Raw genomic sequence first — 25,864 nt, 5'->3', positions numbered from 1 at the left:
TGGAAAGGATGTCTTATGAGTGGTATATGTTGTTTCTATGTTTGTCTTTGTCGGGAATGGGTAAGGGGGGTTGTTGTACCGGTACAATTCTAGCTAACTGTAAGGTCCATATGACTGCATCACGACTTAGGGAATCACACATGCAACTGTCAATATATATAACCCTAGGAAGATATGGCGGATACATTTAATGTCATTGCATGGAATGTGAGGGGTATGGGAGACGCAAACAAGCGTTGCGCTGTGTCTCAGCTACTCAAAAAATACCAACCGGCAATAGTATGCCTGTCAGGGACACACTATACAGCTGACACTGTGGGAAAGTTCGGCCGGTCATGGGTAGGGCAGCAATTTCACTCTACATTCTCCACTCATGCTAGGGGAGTTAGTGTGCTCATCCACAGGTCTATACCATTTCAGTGCTCTAGACAAGTTATTGATTCAGAGGGCAGGTATGTGTGTCTGTTCTGCATCAGGGAATATCCCATACTTCTGGTAGCTATATACATACCACCACCATACACGGCAGATGTACTAAAACAAATTTTACGTCTGGCTGCCAACTCACCCACATACTCAATCCTAATAGTAGGGGATTTCAATAACTACCTGAACCCGTTCCTAGATAAATTCCATCAGGGCACCATTGGCGAAACCACGCCTCACACTTCGCTGGCCAGGGTGTTGGGGGTGGTGGGGCTGTTGGACATTTGGAGATACCGTAACCCTACTATGAGATCATACTCATGCTATTCGGCCTTTTATCATAGCCTGTCTAGAATCGACCTGGCAATAGGCTCTGAACATATGATGACCAAGGTAAAGGACGTAGAATATCTGGCCCGCAGTATTTCGGACCATGCACCACTGAGAGTGGAATTAGACTTTGGAGCAGGTGATAGAGAGAGATCAATATGGAAAGTCAATCCATTTTGGTTAGAATTGGTAGGAAGTGAGTTGGAGGCGGATCTACAAAGGTTCTTAGAATACAACGAAGGGTCAGTCCCGCTCCTTGCATTATGGAACGCCATTAAAGGCGAAGCAAGGGGCTTACTATTCGCCCGTATCTCCAGGTATAAAACCAAATCCAGGGAACTGCTGGTGGAACTGGAAAAGCGCGTAATTGCGACAGAGGGAGAATTCATAGAGTGCCCAGATGATCGCTCCAAAACTAATTGGGAAGAGGCCCAAGCCTTATATAAGGACCATATATTGGACAGGGCGTCATATAAGAGGTTCTTCTTGAAACAACAATACTTTGCAGAAGGGGAGGCCGCTGGGCATCTACTTGCCACAGTGGTGAAAAGTCAAATGAGTAGTTCCCATATCCAAAGGCTGTACTCCATAGAGGGACAAGAGATAACAGATGATGCGGGTATCCTTAAAATACTGCGAGAATTCTATGGACATCTGTACAAAACTAAATTAGAGAGATCCCCTGACAGGATAAAGGAATTCCTGGAAAACATTAATATACCAGTCCTAACGGAGCAGGCCAGGGAAAAACTGGAGGCCCCAATTACGCTAGCAGAACTAGAAGAGGCAGTGAAGGCTCTCCAGAATGATAAAGCCCCGGGGATGGACGGGCTGCCAGGGGAATTCTTTGAGAAGTACCAGGAATTCCTGTTACCACATTTGTTGGCGGTGCTTGAAAAGGCAACGGAGGAGGGTAAGCTACCTACGTCAATGCGGGAGGCCATAGTGGTAGTGTTGCCAAAACCGGGCAAAGACCCGAAGTACCCCGAGTCTTATAGGCCAATCTCACTTCTCCCAATAGACATTAAAATATTTGCTAAAGTCTTGGTAAATCGCTTATCGGAGGTGGTGCAGAGTCTGGTACACCCGGACCAGTCCGGTTTTATGCCCAATAGATCTACTGCTACCAATATACGTAGACTATTCACTGCCGTGCAGATCTCCTCCCAGGACACCGGCTCAAGGGCAGTCATCTCTCTCGACGCTGCCAAAGCCTTTGACAGCGTCGAGTGGGAATTTTTGTGGGCAGTATTGGGCAGAATGGGTTTTGGGCCCAAATTCGTTGAACTCACTAAGCTTTTATATGCAGAACCTAGGGCACGTGTCAGAGCAAACAGAAGGCTATCAGACAGCTTTGTATCGGAAAGGGGAAGAAGGCAGGGCTGCCCACTATCCCCCCTCCTCTTTGCCATTAGCTTGCCAGATCAGAGACGCCCCAAACATAGTGGGATTTAAATGCGGTAACACGGAAGAACGGGTTGCACTATACTCAGACGACCTTCTGCTATTTCTAGGGGATGTATATAATTCACTGCACATGCAGATCATCACGGAGTACGGCAGCCACTCTGGTCTCAAAATTAATTGGCACAAGTCAGTCCTACTCCCGGTGGATGGGCTGGACCCTGAAATACCGCTTGACTCTCTTTCCCTTAAAATAGTTAGGGAGTTTAAATACTTGGGGGTGGTGGTGTCCAGCAGGCCACAGGAATATGTGCAGAACAATTTGATACCATTACTGGACCGGTTCCAGGTTAAAGTGAACACATGGTGTAAGCTACCATTAACGGAAGTAGGCAGATGTAATTTAATCAAAATGGTTTTAATGCCACAGCTCCTCTATATTACCACAATTCCCCAGTATGGATACCTAGGAAACACTTTTACAAAGTTGACATAATATTTAGGGGACTAATTTGGAAAAAAGGGCACCCCAGAATTAAACTGGAATCCCTTCAGAGAGGAAAAGAGGACGGAGGCCTTGCGGTACCAAATCCTTGTGTATACTTTATTGCAGCACAGCTACAACACTTCTGGGGATGGAGCACAAGAGAGGAATACGGAGTAGGGGGACGTATAGTTGCTGAAGACTCACCATGGGACATACCCATACACGTTTTTGAAGCAGGAAGAGGGGAGAGAATGAGACCAGTATACCCCACATTGGCGTTGCAATATAAGGTGTGGGATAGGGGGAAGAGCATGCTGGGATTGACAGGAGTGAGTGGTCACATACCCATTTGGCAAAATACAACATTTGGGGAGTTTTTAAAAATGCAAGAACCCCAATTTTGGTCCAGCAAGGGCATTGTGACCATGAAAGAGATCCAGACTAATGGGGAATTAAAAGGCTTTGAAACCATTAAGGAGACATATCAACTGCCAAACACTGCCTTTTTTAGGTATTTACAGTTAAGACATGCATATGAGTCCCAGAAGCAGTCTTTAGACATGACAGTGCAAAGATTGGGAGTGTTGGAATCACTACTGCTATCTGGCTCCTCTAAGGGGCTCATTTCAATGCTATATGGGGCACTGCAAGACAAGTTCCTTCAAGGCGTTACATTTCCTAGCAGATCCAAATGGGAGGCGGATATAGGGCCACTCACAGACACTCAATGGGACACTATCCTTTCCCTAACACCAGTGCTCTCTCTCAGCGAAAGTAGGAGATTCTCACAACTATTATTACTGCACAGGGCCTACAAAACGCCAGCTCTGATGGCCAAAATAGGGGCCAGGTCAGACTCTAACTGCCCAAAATGCAACATGCCTGAGGCAAACTTAATACATATGTACTGGGAATGTATACAATTGGGTGGATATTGGAAAAAAGTACTGGACCTTATCTTCAAGATATATTCCATACGATTAGAGGTATCCCCACGGATCTGCTTGTTGGGTCTGCTGGAGGATGATATGACCATCACACCAGACATCATAGGTATGTCTCGCATATTGTATCAGGCGCGTAAATTGATAGCGTCCAAATGGATCCAACCGCTTCCCCCCACTATTAAGGAGCTGAAGGAACGGCTCAATGAAGTAATTAGGTTGGAAAAGGGAGTGTACAAAAAAAGAAAGGCCATGAAAAAGTTTGATGCCGTGTGGGGACCATGGATTGCTACACCAGGTCTCCATCTAGGTTCTTGATAAGTCCCCTCTCCTCTTGAGACGCCCTATTATGACTGTGTGCAGTTATATAAATAGTCTTTGTTTTGTCTTGTGTCGGAAGGAGTGATGCATGTATGAGGTAATTGGAATAACTAAGATGATAACCTGCAATTCATGAAGACGGATATAGAAGAATATGAACACTTACCTCCGTGGCGGAGGGCCAAGTTATAGACTCTTACGGAATTGTATCGGGGTTTGGGCTGGGAGGGGGGGGTTAGGGGGGGATAGTTTGTTGGGAATTGTCATCATTGTTGTAAATGGAAAAAGTTGTTAAAGATATTTCAATAAAAAAAGATCTGATTTTAAAAAAAAATATGATCGGTTTTAGCCATTTGATTCGCCACTTGAGCTAATGTCTTTTTGACCTCTCTATTAATTGGGGAGGGGGATCTGGTCTTCCATGGCTCCCACTCTCTGCTCCACTGCAGAGAGCGATTCTCTCACCTCATCTAATAATGGATACCACAGACTGCATATAGCCCACGTGGTCCGTCAGCATTGTCAGGGCTCCACTACACTGTAAAACAGCCTTGAACAGATCAGCTTACGTAGTCTCGTCCTCATCTACTTCACTCTCCGCTGTCTGTGTCTCAACCTGGATGTCTTTTTCCTACAATATGGCTGCAGGAGACGGGGCCTGCCTCTCCTCTGCAGCTTCGGTGCCATCTTGGACTCACTGATTTAGCGGCCGATTTCCCGAGTAAGCAATGCTGTGGGGAAGTTCGGGCAAATTGCTCCAGCCAAGTCAGTGTCATGGCTGCCTCCCACTTAATTCCTGCCTTGGTTCTCCCCTTCTCCGTTTTGTTACCATGTCTGGAGAACCGTAGTGGGCTAAAGTGTTTGTCACCTCACTGCAGGGTCTTTCTGGAGGTAGCTGCTCACTTTATTCTGGTATAATGCAAATTTGTTTTCCGGGGTGTTAAATGGAAAACAATACCTCCTTTTACTACCTTGAAAGGCAGCCCCCTTAACACAAAGTATGACCTACAAGAAGTCTAAAAACATGGTGTGGGATTAAGCCAAACCAGTATATCTATTGCAGAAGGAACAGACTCCCAACTGTAGACAGCACTGTCTCGACCTGGTTGGGTCTCCTCAGTACAGTGTAGGGAACTGATTTGGCTGTGTGAGAGGCTATTGACTAGGGTCATACAGTAGGTGTTCTCCTTAAGGAGAGATTGCCAATTCAGGCCAGCTTTAAGGCATTTGGAGACTTAAAGCCATAGATGCTCCATTTTTCCATTTAACACCTCGGAAAACAAATTTGCATTCTTCCCAGAATTCCCTAGTGGAGCATCTATGGCTTTAAAGGGCACCTACCACCACGAATCTACCTATAAAGGTAGATCGGGTGGTAGGTGGATGTATGGGACGTGAGGATAGCCCTTTTTAGAGCTAATCCTCACGTCCCCGCTAACGTAGCATAAACTTTATTGCCCTAATATGTAAATTTAATTAAGCGGCTACTGGGGCGTGGAGTAGCCGGACACGAGGCTACACGGCGCGGCTACTCCACGCCCCAGTAGCCGCTTTCCCCGCCTACCCTGTGATCTTCGGCGCGCAGCTCCTGGCAGCTGCGCGCCCTCGTCCGAGAAGCCGGAGTTCTGCGCATGCGCAGTAACTCCGGCCTCGTTCCCGAGATCGCGCATCCTCGGGCTCCGAGTGCAGGCCCGAGGATGCGCGATCTCAGGAATTTACATATTAGGGCAATAAAGTTTATGCTACGCTAGCGGGGACGTGAGGATTATCTCTAAAAAGGGCTATCCTCACGTCCCATACATCCACCTACCACCCGATCTACCTTTATAGGTAGATTCGTGGTGGTAGGTTCCCTTTAAGTCTCCACACGCCTTTAAGGTGGCCTGAATTGGCAATTTCTCCTTAAGGAGAACACTTACTGTCTGACTTTATTCTGGTAGAAGCAGGATTTTAAACATCTGCTCACATAGTCAGCTTGGCCACGTTCCCAAATGCTGTACATTTAAACAATATATAAAAATACATAAATATAAAGATTCAACTCTTATCTCAGGTTCTCTTCTCTATCATTATGGAGAAATCACCCCAAACAGACAGGTCATATATATATTAAACATTAGGAGAAATGTACCCCATAGCCATATATATATCTGGAGACAATCTGCTCCCATAATACAGAAAAATCCTGATTGCTATGTAAATGCAAATTAGCATTTTGGTTAGGCATAAGTTCTAGTATGTCCTCTATTGTCCAGTATCACTGCCCAGCACCTCCCAAAGAGCTTTAAGAGTGCCCTCCAACCCCTAACCAAGAGAGTGCACCAGACCACACGCACACAAGATGCAATAAAATGCTTATGCTTTAAAAGGCCTAAAAGAGAAGATTTGTCTATAATCAGGTCACAAATTCTCTCATTTCAGATAATTGATTCAGTCAAGCTGTAGAGGAAAACAACCAATTGATATAAAGGTTTAATATGTGAAAGATGACATACCGCCAGAAAATTCTTTAACGCTGACCAAAGATTAGTGATGGTAGATGTGTCCTAGTAAGCAACACATTTGCAACGTTTTCTTGTGGGTTGGATTTTACAGCTTTCACTGTGCCCACCAAATGAAGTGACTACTTTATTCTTTGGGTCGCTATGATTACGGGGATAGCAAATTTGTATAGGTTTTATAATGTTTTCATACATTTACAAAAATTAAAACCTCCTGCACAAAATTTTTCTTTTTGATTTTGCCATCTTCTGGCGCCAATAACTTTTTCATACTTTGGTGCACGGAGCTGTGTGTGGTTTAATTTTTTGCGACTTTTGATAGCGTATTCGTTGCTATAATTTTTAGGACTGTGCGACCTTTTGATCACTTTTTATAAATTTTTTTATATTTTATAAAATGGCAAACTTTGCGACTTTGGACGCTATTTTCCGCTACCGGGTAAAACGCAGTGAAAAACTGCTATTATATTTTGATAGATCGGGCATTTTCGGACACGGCGATACCTAATGTGTTTATGATTTTTACAGTTTATTTATATTTATATCAGTTCCAGGGAAAGGGGGGTGATTTGAATTTTTAGGTTTTTTTATTAATTACATTTTTTTTAAACTTTTAACTTTTACTATTTTTTCAGACTCCCTAGGGTACTTTAACCCTAGGTTGTCTGTAGGCTCCTACCATATACTGCCATACTACAATATGGCAGTATATGGAGAATTTCCTCCTCATTCATTACAATGTGCTGATGACGTCACGGGGAGCGATGATCCTAGGCAAGATGGCGACGCATGGGCTTTTGGAAGCCGCCAGCGTTGCCGGCCGCAATCGACGTGAAAACACCCTACAACAAAGACTTACCGGCGACTTACCCACGAGCCCCCTCCATGCATCGGGACCCGGAGCTCGCCGTACTAGTACAGCGCAGAGGGAAGGGGTTAAAGGGAACCTACCACCACATATCTACCTATAAAGGTAGATTGGGTGGTAGGTACATCCATAGGACGTAATGATAGCCCTTTTAAGTGCTAATCCTTACATCCCCACAATCTTTTGCTAACTTTTATTTGTCAAATATGTAAATTTTCTAAGGCGGCTACTGGGGCGTGGAGTAGCCAGAGCTGAGGCCACACGGCGCTGCTTCTCCACACCCCAATAGCCTCCAAACCAAAAATCTTTGGCCTCGTCCGAGAATCCTGGACAAGGAGCTGCGCACCTACTGGGGTGTGGAGTAGCTGCGTCGTGTAGCCTCAGCTCTGGCTACTCCACGCCCCTGTAGCGGCTTTAGAAGATTTACATATTTGCAAAATAAAAGTTAGCAAAAGATTGTGGGGACGTGAGGATTAGCCCTTAAAAGGACTATCCTCACGTCCTATAGATGTACCTACCACCTGATCTACCTTTATAGGTAGATATGTGGTGGTAGGTTCCCTTTAAGCGTGCCCCCACATGAGACTTGGTAACAGACGTGACAGATTCAAGAATCCATGAAGCTCACTCATCATTCTGAAACACTGAGACCATGTTCTGGAAGATTTCAAATCAATATGAAAAAAAAAAAACTCAGAAAATAAGTTCTCACCATGTTCTGATTGATCATATGCCTGAAGCATGTGATGTACACTACAAATGGCCAGTCATCAGGCTCCATCACTACCCCTGCAGCATGGGCACAGGTTACATGGAAGGATGTGGGACAGCGCCCATATGAACACTGGATACACGCTCCATGAGAGTTATTAACTCTCTGTCTGCAGAAAGCACATTTCTGTAGATGAGAAGAAAACAGTAAACATTTACATACAGTAAAACATTTACTGTAAACAACTTTCAGTTACTACAGTTACGGTAATTATTATGACATTAAAAAAACAGATTTTACAGTTTGCTGCACCTTCTGGAATTAACAAAAGGCTACTGTAATGTAATTGTTACCTGTATCTGTGGCCCTGGATAGGTAAGACATTTAAGGGGTTATTGGCTGTCAACAATACTTAGATAAAAGGGCCCAATAGAGACAAGCCAAACACAGAATTTCCTACTGTGTACACTACAGATCAAGTAAAATTGAGTGATTATAAGATTAGCAGATTATAAGATCCATTCTATTCCAGGCAACTTTCTCTACTTTAGATATAGGACAGAAAAGGATTAAACTTCCTCCTGAGAGGTATATACACAGTCTTGCTTTCACCCTCTAGGGAAGATGCATCTAGACAGAGGGATCAGGACATGATCACAGCAACACTAACTTTTAGCACAGGTCTACAGCTCAAATGCTTTGAAAGACAATAATAGACAAAATATACAACAAAAGGGTCCAAAAATACTGACATTGACATGTTGCAGTAGAAATTACCTCAATTTATACATTTTTATGCTTGGCAAATAAATGTTTCAAAGAGAAAAACAACGGACAGTAGGTAGAGTGATGGTGGATGCTAGGAAAACATTAAGTAATCTGATTAAGACCAACAATCAAAGAAGTAATATAAGCCAAACCTCTTTATCTCTAGCAGCCATCATTAAGCTTTCCAGCAAAACTCTAAATCAAAATGACAATATTGAGGAAAACACATTTGTATACTATTACAATCTGAAATAATATGAAGCTGATGATTCGTTTTATTTATTTCATGAAAAAAAACTTTAATAAACTTAACAGCATAAGTGCAATAAAAATGCTTATTCTTATTGGAAGTGTTCTGAAGAATCAACAAAAAGATCTGTTGGCAACAGCATTTTATTTTCTACCACTGTACAAAACTACAGTACTGCCAGGTTTGCAATATTTTGCTGCCAGTTTGATTAGATTTCAATATTTTCCTTATGAACATTCACAGAAACTTTGCTTCTCATTCAAAAGTCACTGTGCACCGAGCCAATAGCAATTACATGGTAAAACTCTTACAAGAAACAGAAGGATTCCACAAAATTATGCTGAGCATCAGAAATAACATCTGGTTTATAATCTGGGATTTGGGACATGGGATGGATTTGCACATGCTAAACATTTAAAGCAGGCAAGTTGTCAAATAAGGTATGGCTGGCTGAGAAACATGTAATGATCCAGATGGAAAAATTAAAAACTTTCTAATACGAGTTGCACTTCACTTCCGTCATGCAACACTAATGAACATTTTTATATTACAATTCTTCATAACATGCATAATTTTATATATGTAAATGAAGAAATCTTTTGATGTTTGCAGTTGATAGTCTTTAAATTGGTTGTGCAAGATTACATACCAAGGAGTCAAATATTTTTACAGAATATTTTACAGGTGTTGCCACATTAAAAGGAGTTAAAAAGCAGTGGGAAAGGCAAGGGGTATCATTAGGCTTGGAGATGGCGAAGAGTTTACAGGTGTGAAGACAAGGTTCTCATTGCCATCTATAAGGGACGTATATTGGCCGTATATACGTCCCCCCATACTGAAGTGTGAATGTAGCCTTACTGACAGGAAGAAGCTCTGTAGCATAACAGATAATGCTTTAACTTCATATACAGCCGGTTCCTCTACTTAAGGACACCCAAATTACAGATGACCCCTCTACTCACTGTGACCTCTGGTGAAGGTCTCTGGATGCTTTACTATAGTCCCAGACTACAATGATCAGCTGTAAAGGGTCTGTAATGAAGCTTTGTTGTGTAATGAATTTTTTGCGGTTATTAGACCAAGGATTATCAATAAAACATTATTACAGACACCTTAAAGGACACCTGTCATCAGGTCTGTGTCACTTGTCCTGTCACCTCTATCTGTTGGAGCAGCTCACAAGGATCCCATCACAGCCTTTATCTAGTTATTTCATACATTATTCATTGTAAAATCATCTATTTTTTATCATGTAAATGAGGCTGGTCACATGGTCAGAGGCAGTGATGTCACCCCTGTTACCCCTCCCCTCTCCTCCCCCTGCTCATGTCTGTGTGTAATGTATAGTAAAGCATGGCTAGTGTGAGTGCTGTATCTGCTGACATGCTGCATCCTCCTAATACACAGACACATCAGCTACACATGAATCTGACATGTTCTGCTGTAACATGGCTGCCTGGAGCTGCTGTATCTCTCCTAAACACACACACACATGCACACACAGGCTGCAGGGGGCGTGGCCACCAGCACCAGGAAGCACATCATTATACAGCCTCACATCATTATACAGGCTGTCAGTCATGCACTGGGCGTGTGGCTGTGCCTCCCACTCATGAATAGAGTGGACAGCTTGAATATGCTAATGCTTCATTGGACATTTCACAGGTCATTTGCATACAGCTTTAGGACCTCATTGCTTAGGTTTACAGGCATGTAGAGGGACAATGAAGGGATAGAGGCAATGCTCTCTAATGGCAGTTTATGAAAATATATTTAGTTTAGGGGGGTTATTTTGCATGACGGGTTCTCTTTAAAGCTGATCATTGCAGTCTGGGACTATAGTAAAGCATCCAGAAAGCTTCACTAGAGGTCACAGGGGGCAGAGGGGTCGTCTTTAACTATGGGTCATCCTTAAGTAGGGAGCCGCCTGTATTAAGGTAGATATTATGGTGGGTTTCTACTACAATCATAAGCCCTAAACTACCAAATACCTAATTATATAACACTTTCTAACCGGAACTACACTATGTATAACTAATATGCAAATTGTTGGCAGAGGCTCCTAGGGCATGGAGAAGCCAGGCATGGAGAAGCTGTGGGAGAAAAGGCTTCTCCATGGCCCAGTAGCCTCTGTAGGAGACAGAAAATAATCCATTTCCAAAAGCATGATGCAGGAAAGTTATTAGGTATTATATCCATAGGCAGCATAAAAAAACATGATTAAACAACATTTCATAGCATTTTGGTCTGTCTTCACCTCAACGATACAGCTGCATTGGTGATGTAGTTGGGAGGGATGTAGGAACTCCAGCAGTACTGAACAACCACGAGTTCATACATGTGTTTTCCCTAGCTATTAGTTTGTGGGATTCCTTTCTTGTCTAGGTGCTCTGTATTATGACTCATTCCCACGGCCGATGGGGGACTTATACATGGCGATGTGTATACGTCCCCCCAGGCCGGCAATGGGCTCACAGCGCCGTTTTCACGGAATACGGCACCGTGCCCCATGTTACTCTATGGAGAGGGGCGGGGGTGAGCAGCATCCCTCCTCCTCTCCCGGAGCGACGAAGTGTGGTACAACGGGAACACGTTCAGTGTGAATGTAGCCTTATGTTTTTACTTGCACTGGAGAATATAAAAATAGCATGTTACAATAAATATTTAGTCGAGAACATATTAGTGGTTGTCCAGAGATTTTTTTTCCAGAGATATTCACAGATTTTCCCTCAAACTGTGTGGTTTGTATCTATATGAATGACTGTGCCAAGTTCATTTGTGGCTGCACATGTTATGCAGCCGCCCTTAGACAACTTAAAGGGAACCTGGCATCACAAAGGCATTTTTAAGTGATGACAGGTTCCTAAAGGGCATGTAATCTTCAATATGAATCATGTTTTGGTCAGTTCTGAAATAGTTTTACTTCACTTTATCCAACCCGGCTCCCTGCAGGAATCCTGTGCCGATTTGAAATGAAATATGTACAGTGTCAATCCATCACCATTTTTCAGGTTCATAAACACAGAGGCAAAGGGTGCATGTACTTTTACAAAATGTCTTCTGTAGCTCCCAATATACATGCCTTCATGCCACAGGCTGGGGGGGGGTCTCACTGGTCATATCTCCTGAAACAGATATCTCCTGTATTATATACTGTATTATAATAGAGTCCAGGCAAGCGTCATCTTTTTTTGCTAGGTGAAAAAAGAACATGCACTGATGAAACAATGCAGAACAACATATCGCTCAACTTTTTCTCTGCTAACTTGCCAAGTCTGCATTTCATAACATGGCACATTACCTTTTGATACTCACCAAATGCAATCATAATGTACACTAAATCGCATATTCTACAGAGAATATTTAAGAAGCAGATTCATGATAGCAAGCATACAGGTAATCCCAGTGAATAGCCAAGCTCCTACTTACTATATCCCCAACAGAAGAGACGAATTATATCGTCATGTAAATATTTCTATGCTTTCCACTGGGTTTCAACAACACTCTGATATTTAAATGAGAAAGACTGTTTCCTAATTTACTGTGCATACTAAATAGTTTGCTGGGCTAGATTCATAGAGAAGTGTGAATAAGTTTTTCATCCTCATGGGGAAACAAAAACTGGCAGTGTCAGAAGTAATGGAAGTGAACACAGCATCCCATTCGGAATCATACAGAATTAATTACGTAAGAGAGTAAACATTGTTTATAAACAAAGGATGATTCTCATACCAACTAAAATGTTATTTCTAGTTTACATGTTTTTTAAAGCATTGAGAAAAGGTGATATACATCTTATTTATCTACACATTGCACTATATTAAACCTAAATTCTAAGGAAAACTCTTTAAAATTAATAGCTTTCCTTAGACTTTCCCATTCATAGCCAATGCTTAGGTGGTAGAATAGTGGTGGTTTAACTCATTCATTGATCAGGCACTGCTCAGAAAACACTGAACTGGCCTGAAGCACAAGTGCTGTGATGCTGCTGGTCTCATCACAGTGAAGTAACCAGGCATGTTTGAGGCTATGCTTCCAGTCAATTCTGGTTCCAAAACCTACAGGACTTGTACCCATTACACAATATACCAAACAATACAACAAATCTGGCTAGCATGGCTTCTCATCCATATGAAAATAAATGTAATCACAAGCAATGAGATCTACACCTACAGATGGAAAGTAACAATCATTAACATGACCAAAAGTGTGTTCATTCATAAAAAGGGTCTCTAGTATTATCTAACCCTACAGAGTTTTTGTATCCAGTTGATTAGTTAAGTCAGTGACAGTGGTGGATTACAATGTGGGTGACTCAGATGTACCAATCTGACAGAAGTCTGTAGCTCTGAAACCTGAATAGAAGCAGATTATGTTATTCACATAAAAATACTTGTGCTCTTTTGACTTAGTTATAAGATCAATCTTATAATAATCAATCTTAATATATTTATAGCGGTCTTGTATACAAAAGAATAACCAGGGATCTGTTTAAAAATTACAGCTGCATAAAGTTCTCACTATCTCATCACCATCTTCTCACAATATACGAAATACAAACAACGTATAACCTGTAATTGTGAACTGTGTCATACAAACTACAAATTGGATGTTATCTGTTTTAATCTAATTCAATAAAGCAAGAATGATAAAGAAGATTACAGCTGCATTGTGATTAATTGCCATTACCAGCAAATATTTTCAGAAATGAGCCACAAAGTACAACAACAAAGACAGTATTAGGTAGCAGCTCTGGAGAGCTGTGTTACTATTACTTTGCACATATATATACTAACAATATATGTTGTTAGTAGCAGCAGGACTATTAACAATGGATTTAAATTCCAAGATTGTGGTTGAACTTGGTGAAGCCTGCTAAAGCAATGACTGGGGCTGTGCTGTGAGATTTCACCAGCTTAGATCCTGGAATGTAAATGAATTGCATAAAGTGATCCTACTAACCCTACAATAAAAAACGTATAGCTATATAGTTTTCCAAGGCCATCAACATTGAGATTATGCAGCTAATAACTTGGGGTTCAAAAACCCTGTTAATGAGCATTAGGCAAGGTCTGGTTAATTTACATCTCTGAAAGCTCAAGGCCCACAAATAAACTACACATAAATTACCGTATATACTCGAGTATAAGCTGACCCGAGTATAACCCTAATTTCAACACAAAAAACTGGGAAAACCTATTGACTCAAGTATAAGCAGAGTGTGGGAAATACATTGGTCACAGCCTCCCAGTATATAGCCAGCAAGACCCCTGTTGTGTATAGCCTGCCAGCCCCCTGTAGTATACAGCCTGCCAGCCCCCTGTAGTATACAGCCTGCCCAGTCCCTGTAGTATACAGCCTGCCCAGTCCCTGTAGTATACAGCCTGCCCAGTCCCTGTAGTATACAGCCTGCCCAGTCCCTGTAGTATACAGCCTGCCCAGTCCCTGTAGTATACAGCCTGCCCAGTCCCTGTAGTATACAGCCTGCCCAGTCCCTGTAGTATACAGCCTGCCCAGTCCCTGTAGTATACAGCCTGCCCAGTCCCTGTAGTATACAGCCTGCCCAGTCCCTGTAGTATACAGCCTGCCCAGTCCCTGTAGTATACAGCCTGCCCAGTCCCTGTAGTATACAGCCTGCCCAGTCCCTGTAGTATACAGCCTGCCCAGTCCCTGTAGTATACAGCCTGCCCAGTCCCTGTAGTATACAGCCTGCCCAGTCCCTGTAGTATACAGCCTGCCCAGTCCCTGTAGTATACAGCCTGCCCAGTCCCTGTAGTATACAGCCTGCCCAGTCCCTGTAGTATACAGCCTGCCCAGTCCCTGTAGTATACAGCCTGCCCAGTCCCTGTAGTATACAGCCTGCCCAGTCCCTGTAGTATACAGCCTGCCCAGTCCCTGTAGTATACAGCCTGCCCAGTCCCTGTAGTATATAGCCTGCCCAGTCCCTGTAGTATATAGCCTGCCCAGTCTGTCTCCGATGCTCCGGTGCTGTCCAGGTCCTTCGGTCCTCTTCGGATTCTTCTGAAAAGGAGAGGAAAAACCCGAAGAGGATCCGAAGGACCTGCGGTGGCACCGGAGCATCGAATCAAGCATTGGACCTACTGGTGACGTCGGAAAGGTGAGTTTTGACTAATTTTTTTTCTTTACTCGAGTATAAGCAGAGTTAGGGTTTTTGAGAACAAATTTTGTGCTAAAAAAACTAGGCTTATACTCGAGTATATATGGTACATTAAAAAACTGCTACAACAAAGCAGATCCATTATCAATATGAAGGATGTTAATACACTACTGTTATAAAGTTACAAATCACCATGTGTTGGCATATGTTATATTTTATTTATGTACATGTTCAAACCATACCTATCCTAGGCCCTGGGGTGTGAGACATCACTTCTTTAGTGGTCATAAAGGTTTCAATGGTTTGGGCAAATAAAGAATAATATTAATATTAATAAAAACAATATAATACCTATACATCCATAATCCTATCCACTGATCAGCAAATATTATATAGATCACTTTGTGCCATGAAATCAGTAATAAAGGCAAGAAAGCTATTAAAAAAACCTGGTGGTGTCTACAAGTACTGGACTTGTTTCTTCAGCGCATCTGATGTCTTGATGTCAATTCTATGAAGCATTTGTGAAGGCTTAGAAATTTTTTAAAGAATAAAAAGACTAAATTCATGGAATTCAAATAAATGTTGCAGGGTGTATTTCCCTGCTAAAAGTGTTCAATGTCTTGACTAAGTATAGCTCTTTATGTGTGGGATATTCTTTCAATTGGGATAAAGATGTACAAAACATATGTTTTTAGAGTGTATCATGAAACACAAACATGTAGCATGCATTATGGAAACTGGAAGACAGATTCAGATGACAAAGTGTAAAGCCATAACAGTTTCCAAATGGAAATAAAAAAATATAAATCTGCACTAATCAGACACAGAAAAAAAGAAAATACAAAGGCACCAGCAATTCCTGATGACAAATTAGTAATAGTATAATAGATGGGACCTAAATTATAATATTATATAATGTCTCATATTCAGGTCCAATTAAATCAATACTTTATTAAGAAAAAATACAAAGATAATTATGAATAACACACATATTAAAAAACATCAGTGATGGTACTCCAAAATAGACCATATTGCCATCTAGACCGATTAAAACCCAGGAAATATATTGCAGAAAAAGGTGAAAGTGCAAAATATATATAAAGACTAAAGGGTAAACATATTACTCTTTCATCATAAAAATCATTATGGCACCACGACCATGTTGAAATTGTGCTCAGTATACATCAACATATAAAGATTAGTTACCCATTCAAGAAAGACTCCTGGGTCATGGGCTGTGGTCAATATCTGCTCAGGGGGCATAATTGGACCTAAATACTCTTGATTCTTTTGTGGTTTTATATCAAACTGAAAACGTTGCTTAGTCGGAGATCCAGCGACATAACTGAGAAAATATGGACAATGGACATTTGCATCACTGGAGCATCTTGAGGTCTCTGTATGGCATCCATCATTAGCATTCGTTTAACACAGGAAATCCTCACTACCTCGAATACATGGATACGGTTGTTTACTGGAGCCAGTAGGGTGAAATTGTGTTATTCCATTCAGACTGTGGGGAAAAGGACAGCCTCCACTACATAAGATAACCCAATTGACACATTTAACATGCACGCCTGCGGCATTCCAGGTGCACGCCTGCGGCATTGAGGGTGCACCAAAAACAATATGTAAACAGAGACTTACAGGACAATCTAATGCATACAGCTTTAAAGGCGGCATTCAATTAAGTTAGGCATTAATCTATATTGCACGTGTTGTGCAAAACAATGTTTCAACATTTCATTTTGTATGAAATATCTAAGACTATATAAATTGCTTAAAAACCATATCTGACTTTTATGTCCCTGTAAATCGGATGAGTCACTTCTCCAAGGACTTAACTGAATAAAAGTTAGAAACTCCCAGTATTGAGCCTAGGGCCATAACAAAACCTCTCCACAGTAAAGTCAAAGCTGCAAAATACAAAATTACCCCCTAAAGTTACAAGCGATGTCAAGAAGCAATGAGAAATTGGAAGTTGGTCTGAAATGGATCACCAGCTGCTTTTATGCTAAATTCAAACAACGACATCAATTGGATAACTCTCAGAGAAGGTATGACAAACTATATTCATTCTAACAGTAGGAAAGAGCACTTCAATATGGAACAACCGAGCTCAAAAGACTTTGAGGGATGGGTCCCTTGCATGTTAACATAAAAACAAGGCGTTTCTTAACAAAACCTGCAGGTGTTTTATGTTGCATATATTGTGTGCCATATCTAAAAGAATCTAATACTGTACTTATAGTTGTAATTATGCCTGCGTATTGCTTCAGAATTTTCAGTGTATAATATGTAGAAAAAAACCTCAGATATTAGGTAAAGAAATTACTTTAAATGAAAAAAGCGCCCAAGAAAAACAGAAAACAAAGGTTTACAAAAGATTCTGTAAAAAATGTATGCAACACCATTCTTAATTAAAACAGCAAGGGGAAGTGTGTGCATCTAGATTCATAAAGGGCAACAGACTGCTCATATATCAAATCCTACTATTAGAATAAAATAGTATTCCAAATAACACTTTATTCTTGCCAGGATGTGCACAACCATAAGATATGTCTAATTTACAATAGAAAAGGGGTAATTTTGAAATTAGGGATTAGTTACACTCGGTCTCAAAGTTCACATTTAGAAATTGTACTTTTTAATGTGTACAATGTGGCTCTTTTGATGGCCAGATCCGGCTCGCGGCCAGGGCCGCATCTAGAGATTGCGTTAAAAAAATGTACTCATTAAAAAAAAAAAAAAAAGCGTATAAATGCACTCGGGGCTTCTCTCCTCCCTCCTGGCCACACTGCAGACACTGACGGCCCCAATGGATGGTCATGTGACCGGAGCCAGTAATTGTGTACATACCGATGATGCTCCGGTCACATGACTACGAGGTCTGCCGGGATTGAGCCCCGCGCTGCCGGAGCTGTGCCTCTCCCTCTCCTGCAGCAGCAGCCAACTGTGTTAGGATGAGGGTGGAGCTCCAGCTCAGAGAGCAGACACTTAGCTTCCTGTGCAGCCTCTGTACAGACCCCTGCACTGATATCCTGGGGGATTTGGGATCTATTTAGAAGATGTAAGTGTGTGCAGTTTCAGCGTGTCATATGTATTGTACTGTACGTTTGTGCGTGCAGTTTCAGCGTGTCATATGTATTGTACTGTACGTTTGTGCGTGCAGTTTCAGCGTGTCATATGTATTGTACTGTACGTTTGTGCGTGCAGTTTCAGCGTGTCATATGTATTGTACTGTACGTTTGTGCGTGCAGTTTCAGCGTGTCATATGTATTGTACTGTACGTTTGTGCGTGCAGTTTCAGCGTGTCATATGTATTGTACTGTACGTTTGTGCGTGCAGTTTCAGCGTGTCATATGTATTGTACTGTACGTTTGTGCGTGCAGTTTCAGCGTGTCATATGTATTGTACTGTACGTTTGTGCGTGCAGTTTCAGCGTGTCATATGTATTGTACTGTACGTTTGTGCGTGCAGTTTCAGTGTGTCATATGTATTGTACTGTACGTTTGTGCGTGCAGTTTCAGTGTGTCATATGTATTGTACTGTACGTTTGTGCGTGCAGTTTCTGTGTGTCATACGTATTGTACTGTACGTTTGTGCGTGCGTGCAATTCAGTGTGTCATATGTATTGTACTGTACGCTTGTGCGTGCAGTTTCAGTGTGTCATATGTATTGTACTGTACGTTTGTACGTGCAGTTTCAGTGTGTCATATGTATTGTACTGTACGTTTGTGCGTGCAGTTTCAGTGTGTCATATGTATTGTACAGGCAGTGCCCGGGTTACATACAAGATAGGGTCTGTAGGTTTGTTCTTAAGTTGAGTTTGTATGTAAGTCGGAACTGTATATTTTATCATTGTAATCCCAGCCAGAACTTTTTTGGTCTCTGTGACAATTGGATTTAAAAAATGTTGGGTTGTCATAAGAATCAATATTAACACTAAAGCTTCATTACAGACACCTGTGATAACTGTTTCAGCTGTTTATTGTAGTCTAGCACTAAAGTACAAGAAATTACCAATATCCAGAGGTCCGTTTGTAACTATGGGTCGTATGTAAGTCGAGTGTTCTTAAGTAGGGGACCGCCTGTACTGTGCTTTGTGCGTGCAGTTTCAGTGTGTCATATGTATTGTACTGTACGTTTGTGCGTGCAGTTTCAGTGTGTCATATGTATTGTACTGTACGTTTGTGCGTGCAGTTTCAGTGTGTCATATGTATTGTACTGTACGTTTGTGCGTGCAGTTTCAGTGTGTCATATGTATTGTACTGTACGTTTGTGCGTGCAGTTTCAGTGTGTCATATGTATTGTACTGTACGTTTGTGCGTGCAGTTTCAGTGTGTCATATGTATTGTACTGTACGTTTGTGCGTGCAGTTTCAGTGTGTCATATGTATTGTACTGTACGTTTGTGCGTCCAGTTTCAGTGTGTCATATGTATTGTACTGTTCATTTGTGTGTGCAGTTTCAGTGTGTCATATGTATTGTACTGTGTGTTTGTGTGTGCAGTTTCAGTGTGTCATATGTATTGTACTGTGCGTTTGTGCGTGCAGTTTCAGTGTGTCATATGTATTGTACTGTTCGTTTGTGTGTGCAGTTTCAGTGTGTCATATGTATTGTACTGTGTGTTTGTGTGTGCAGTTTCAGTGTGTCATATGTATTGTACTGTACGTTTGTGCGTCCAGTTTCAGTGTGTCATATGTATTGTACTGTTCATTTGTGTGTGCAGTTTCAGTGTGTCATATGTATTGTACTGTGTGTTTGTGTGTGCAGTTTCAGTGTGTCATATGTATTGTACTGTGTGTTTGTGTGTGCAGTTTCAGTGTGTCATATGTATTGTACTGTGTGTTTGTGTGTGCAGTTTCAGTGTGTCATATGTATTGTACTGTGTGTTTGTGTGTGCAGTTTCTTTGTGTCATGTATCACATGTGTTTGCAGTATTAGGCCACTTGCACATGAACACGGGTGAATTTTTGCAGGCCACAAACAATTGCCCATTGTTTGCGACCAATCTGATAACAGTGGGGTGAACGGTACTCATCTCGCCAATGTCCATCGTAAGTGACTGTGCGGGATGCATAGACGGCAGGTCTTACTCCTGCCTTCTTTTCATGTATGAGGAGGTTCTGCAGCAGCTGAGGCTTGTGTGTAACAGTGTTCCTCCCTGCTGTACTAAGCCACCACTGGACTGAAACAATAGTAATTCCATGTAAAATAAAAACTAGATAATTTACATTGGAGTTTGCATTGCAGGACATCTCGTCCAGCACTCTGGCCTCTTCCTTCTTCTGCGCATGCCTGAAAGCTGGCATCTCTCATCATCAGGTGGGAAGAAGCCAGATCCACTCATATGCACATTAAAAAGAAGAAGCCAGAGTGCTGGAGAAGATGTCATGCATTGCATACTCGAATGTAAATGATCTATTTTTTATTTTACAGTGAATTACCATTGTTTCGGTCCAGTGGTGGCTTAATACAAGAGAGAGGAACACTCCTTGATGTACTAATAACTGTGAAGCGATTGTTCTGTCAGTGGCCCTTTCAACATATTGTACGGCTTTCGCAGAATTACCGTATATTCCGGCGTATAAGACGACTTTTGAAGACTGAAAAATCTTCTGTCTGGTCTGGGGTCGTCTTATAAGCCGGTAATTGACCGCCTGCCGTGTATTCACGGCGGCGGTTGGGTCGCGCTGCATGGAGAGGGCTCACGGGCTGAGCCCTCTCCATAGCCGGTAAGTCTTTGCTGCATATTGCAGCAAAGGCTTACCGGTAACACCCGCGATCGGTGCTAGCTCGGGTGTTTTCACAGGATGACTGCCGGCAAAGCTGCCGGCAGCCTCAAAAAGATAATATGGGCTTGGATATTACGTCTTTCACTGAGCGCCCCAAATGACATGTCTACTTTATTCTTTGGGTCGGTACGATTAAGGGGATACCAAATTTGTATAGGTTTTATAATATTTTCATACATTTACAAAAATGAAAACCTCCTGTACAAAAATTATTTTTTTGATTTTGCCAACTTCTGGCGCTAAAAACTTTTTTATACTTTGGTGTACGGAGCTGTGGGTGGTGTCATTTTTTGTGAAATTTGATAATATTTTCAATGATATAATTTTTAGGACTGTACGACCTTTTGATCACTTTTTACAGATTTTTTTCTATTTTTCAAAAACAGTTATCATATTTTGATAGATCGGACATTTTCGGACTCGTCGATACCTGATATGTTTATGATTTTTACTGTTTATTTATATTTATGTCAGTTCTAGGGAAAGGGGGGTGATTTGAAATTTTAGGTTTTTTTATTATTTTTTTTTAACTTTTTTTATTTTTATTTATACTATTTTTCACACTCCCTAGGGTACTTTAACCCTAGGTTGTCTGATCGATCCTATCATATACTGCCATACTACAGTATGGCAGTACAGGCAGTCCCCGGGTTACATACAAGATAGGGTCTGGAGGTTTGTTCTTAAGTTGAATTTGTATGTAAGTCGAAACTGTATATTTTATAATGGAAGTTCTAGACAATTTTTTTTCTTTTGCCCCAGTGACAATTGGAGTTTAAAAATTTTTGGTGTAATTGGACCAAGAATTATCAATAAAGCTTCATTACAGACATCTTACAGCTGATCATTGCAGTCTGGGACTATAGTAAAGCATCCAGAGAGCTTCACCAGAGGTCACAGTGGGCAGAGGGGTCCGTCTGTAACTATGGGTTGTCTGTAAGTCGGGTGTCCTTAAGTAGGGGACCGTCTGTATATGGGGATTTTCCTCCTCATTCATTACAATGTGCTATCAGCACATTGTAATGAAGGGGTTAAAACGAAATAGCCTCGGGTCTTCGGAAGACCCGAGGCTACCATGGAGACGGATCGCCGCTCCCCGATGACGTCACGGGGAGCGACGATCCTAGGCAAGATGACGGCACCTATGAGCCGCTATCTTTTTGAGGCTGTCGGCAGCTTTGCCGGCAGCCATCGCTGTGATAACACCCGCGATCGGTGCTAGCAATATGCAGCAAAGACTTACCGGCTATGGAGAGGGCATAGCCCATGAGCCCTCTCCATGCAGCGTGACCCGACCGCTGCCGTGAATACACGGCGGGCGGTCGTAAACCAGTTAAGCTCAATATCAGCAATGGAGAGATGTTAAAGTAATAGCCTTTTATTGACAGTGGCTGTAATAGTCAGATTGTCTCTTTATACCAAGAAGTGTTAAAGGGATATTCCCAATTTGCCAAATTAATGTTATTGTTTGTATTATGAAAAATTATTAATTCCTTACGGTTTTCTAGATCTCTGCTTACTGTGATTTCATAGAAAGCTTCATTGTTTACTTCCAGTGGACAGAAATCTGTGCACGTAATCAGAACTGTGTGATATGAGCCGTGCACCTGTGTGACCATGGTCAGATTTCTGTCCACTGAAAATAAACAATTTAACTTCCTATAGAATGACAGTAAGTAGAGATCTAGAAAACAGTGAGGAACTGATACAGAAAGTATATTGGAAAACTGCATATCTCTTCATTATTCAAACAAAAAAATGTATTTGCTGAAATGGGAACACCCCTTTAATTCTGAGAACTTATTATGGACGCAGATCTGTATTAAGTGCTGTATCTATACCTCTGGTATCATACAATACAGCTTTGTTGATCCCTTAGGAAATTGTGGTGTACATGGCTTCAGCATTTAGAGTACACAAAATAAAAATCATAGACAGTAAGAAACAAAGACATATGAAATAGTGGTAAAATATGGCTTGGGTGGAGGGGGACTTTCGGAGGGGCAAGTGGGGGTTATTAAGTTGGTTTGGCTGCTCTTTGAGTCCCTTTATTGTAGAAATCAATGGCTCTTGGTATAAAGGAGTTTTGAAACCTTGTTGTTTGGCAGCTGATCTGACTGCACCAGTCACTACTTGTGCTCCGTTGTTGGAGTAGTACTTGGTGCAATGGGTGTGCTGCATTTCCTGCAATGGAAATAAGCCTACTAACCTGCCAAATGCTATAAATCACTGGTAATACGGTGTTGCTCCATAAACCTCATAAATTTACAGTTGTAATATTTACATTTATTTTTCTTATCAATTTATTTAGAGCCAGTTAAGTTATCTAAGCAGACCTTCACATTCCCACTTGACAACCAAATAAATATACAGTAATTGTAACCATATATCCTAGGGTTATGTGATTGATCTTCACAGTCCTGTGCTTCATCAGAAGGTGGCAAATAAATGCTCTGTGGGACACATTGTAGACAGCCAGTGTCCTATAAAATGCAACCAAAATTAAAATGTTTTGTACATCCCTCTGGGATTGCAACATGATCCTTTCACTTTTACAGAGTTTTTTTTAATGTAAGGCACTTTTTCATGTATGTATTTATATTAATATAAGCAATTGGATGCAATTTGTTAAATATACAATGTTTGTTTGCACTATAGCATTTTTATATTGAGGGGTGGGGTGTGCATCATGTGATCCCTCACACCTGGTATATATAGGAGGTTGTGACTATATGTATTTAAGTTTGAGAAAGGCTCGGACTTTGAGCTGAAACGGTGCTCATAATATGGAATAAATCCACTTGCACAATTGAATGCCTGGAGTGCTGTTATTGCCTTTCTACATACTACAGGCAGTCCCCGGGTTACATACAAGATAGGGTCTTGAGGTTTGTTCTTAAGTTGAATTTGTATGTAAGTCGAAACTGTATATTTTATAATGGAAGTTCTAGACAATTTTTTTTCTTTTGCCCCAGTGACAATTGGAGTTTCAAAATTTTTGGTGTAATTGGACCAAGAATTATCAATAGAGCTTCAGTACAGACACCTTACAGCTGATCATTGCAGTCTGGGACTATAGTAAAGCATCCAGAGAGCTTCACCAGAGGTCACAGTGGGCAGAGGGGTCCGTCTGTAACTATGGGTTGTCTGTAAGTCGGGTGTCCTTAAGTAGGGGACCGCCTGTATATGTATATATATCTATATCTATCACTAGCTGTAGACCGCAGCATTGCTCGGGATTGTAAATAATTGCTCTTAGATATGACAAAATAGAATCCATTGCCAAAAAAAAAATCTATCTAAAAATATCCATCTATGTATCTGTCTCTCTCTGCCTGCCTTTCGGTCACTCCCTCTCCCTGCCTGCCTCTCTGTCTCTATTCATATTACCTCACACATAAGCTGTCTTATACTACTTGCCTATAGTAATCAATGAAAGTTCAGAGCTCATATTAAAGGCCTGTGGCAGAATAGCAAGCACTCACAGCTAAGCTAACTGCCACAGCAGCGGACCAGGGCTCCTGTACATGGAGGTTAATAAGTATATTTTGGAAAGCGTGGGGTGAAAATTTCAAAACCTAGTCTATGATGTTCCAGGTTCACATAGAGTAGCTGTGCAAAATTTGGTGATTGTAAAAGCGATTGTACAGATTCCTTTAGCGGATATACATATACACCCACACATTCAGCTTCATATACCAGATTTAAATAAAGTCTTTCAGTCTCTATTATTGCTTTTAAATAATTGCGTTTAAATAATTTGACATCTTTAAAAAATACAATTTGGGCATTCTATAAAGAATCTCTAATTTTAATCAATTTTTGTACAAAACCACTACTAGATTCAATTTTCAGAAGCAGCCAGCAAATCTATCAAACAGATTTGTTCAAGTCAACAAAAGGACTGCAGGACTAGCCTGTCAGGCAGGATCGTGCCCAGACAATATCAAGCATTTCCAAAAAAACTTTATGCCAGCTTCATTCATAAAGTAATTTATCATTTTCACCACACATGCCCATAAGGAGAACTGCATACAATTAAAGATAGAGAGAAAAACTGTACACAGTAGTCACGGCAAACATATAAAAAGACTGGCAAATAGACAGACTCACCGGATACACATATAGTACACAGACTGCAAAGAATGCACAGACTGCATTAGAATTATACTTTGCATGGCTACAAAACCAGACTTTCAACATAAAGTATGTTTCTAATGTTCCTACAGTACTAGCTGAACTGTTGTATGGCAATCAATAAGCCCTTACATCTTTGGCAACACATGAGAGCAGTGCCATGCATCAATGTCAGAGTGCCTGCGCTCTTTACTCCAAGGAAAAAATGATGAGCTTCTGTCACCATTCCCTAGATTTAGCAAAAAGAAAAAAAAAAGTAAAAGTAAACTTTAACCAATAAGCGTCTGTATAGGTTAAAAAATCCTTCTTTAGAGAAAAAATATATATATATATTAATTGTGACAAAGCTTTCCGAGCAAGATTTAAGTAATGTTTTTATAATCTCAATACTATAGCTGGTAAATCAAGGAATCATATTTGCAAATTTATTTAGATTTAAGCGACCACAAAATATTCAGCTTTTTTGCAACACTAAAGTTTACCTATTATTCAAGCTGCTAGTGAAAAAATGTACTACTATCCAAAATTAAACATGTATATCTTTGCATATACAAATAGGATTGGTTAAATTGATATTAAAACTTTGCTTTTACTTCACAGCAATGAAAAAAAGACGAATGCTCCTATAATGGTATGACCTATACTATATCAGCAATACCAAACTTATAATAGAAGATAGAATCACAGAATATCAGTTCTCCTTAATAAAATCCTTGACAAGTAGGTTTAACCCCTTAAGGACGCAGGGTATTTTCGCTCATTTCTCCCTCTCCATCTTCAAAAAATCCATAACTTTTA

At 41.0% G+C, this 25,864-nt stretch overlaps 1 protein-coding gene across 2 annotated transcripts in view; it reads right to left on the bottom strand.

The window, feature by feature from the left end:
- The window catches only part of KDM4C (lysine demethylase 4C), a 265,259-nt gene that overhangs the window by 46,012 nt on the left and 193,383 nt on the right, over window positions 1-25,864 (bottom strand). The window contains exon 18 of one of the 2 annotated variants that reach the window (XM_072152220.1): window positions 7,994-8,179. The exons of the other annotated variant lie outside the window; for it this stretch is intronic. Coding sequence (XP_072008321.1) covers window positions 7,994-8,179 — 186 coding nt within the window. The remainder of the gene's footprint in view (window positions 1-7,993; window positions 8,180-25,864) is intronic. 2 annotated transcript variants of the gene reach the window in all.

This window comes from Engystomops pustulosus, chromosome 1 (genome assembly GCF_040894005.1).
Source record: "Engystomops pustulosus chromosome 1, aEngPut4.maternal, whole genome shotgun sequence".
NCBI lineage: Eukaryota > Metazoa > Chordata > Amphibia > Anura > Leptodactylidae > Engystomops > Engystomops pustulosus.
This window is presented reverse-complemented; position numbering and strand designations above follow the sequence as displayed.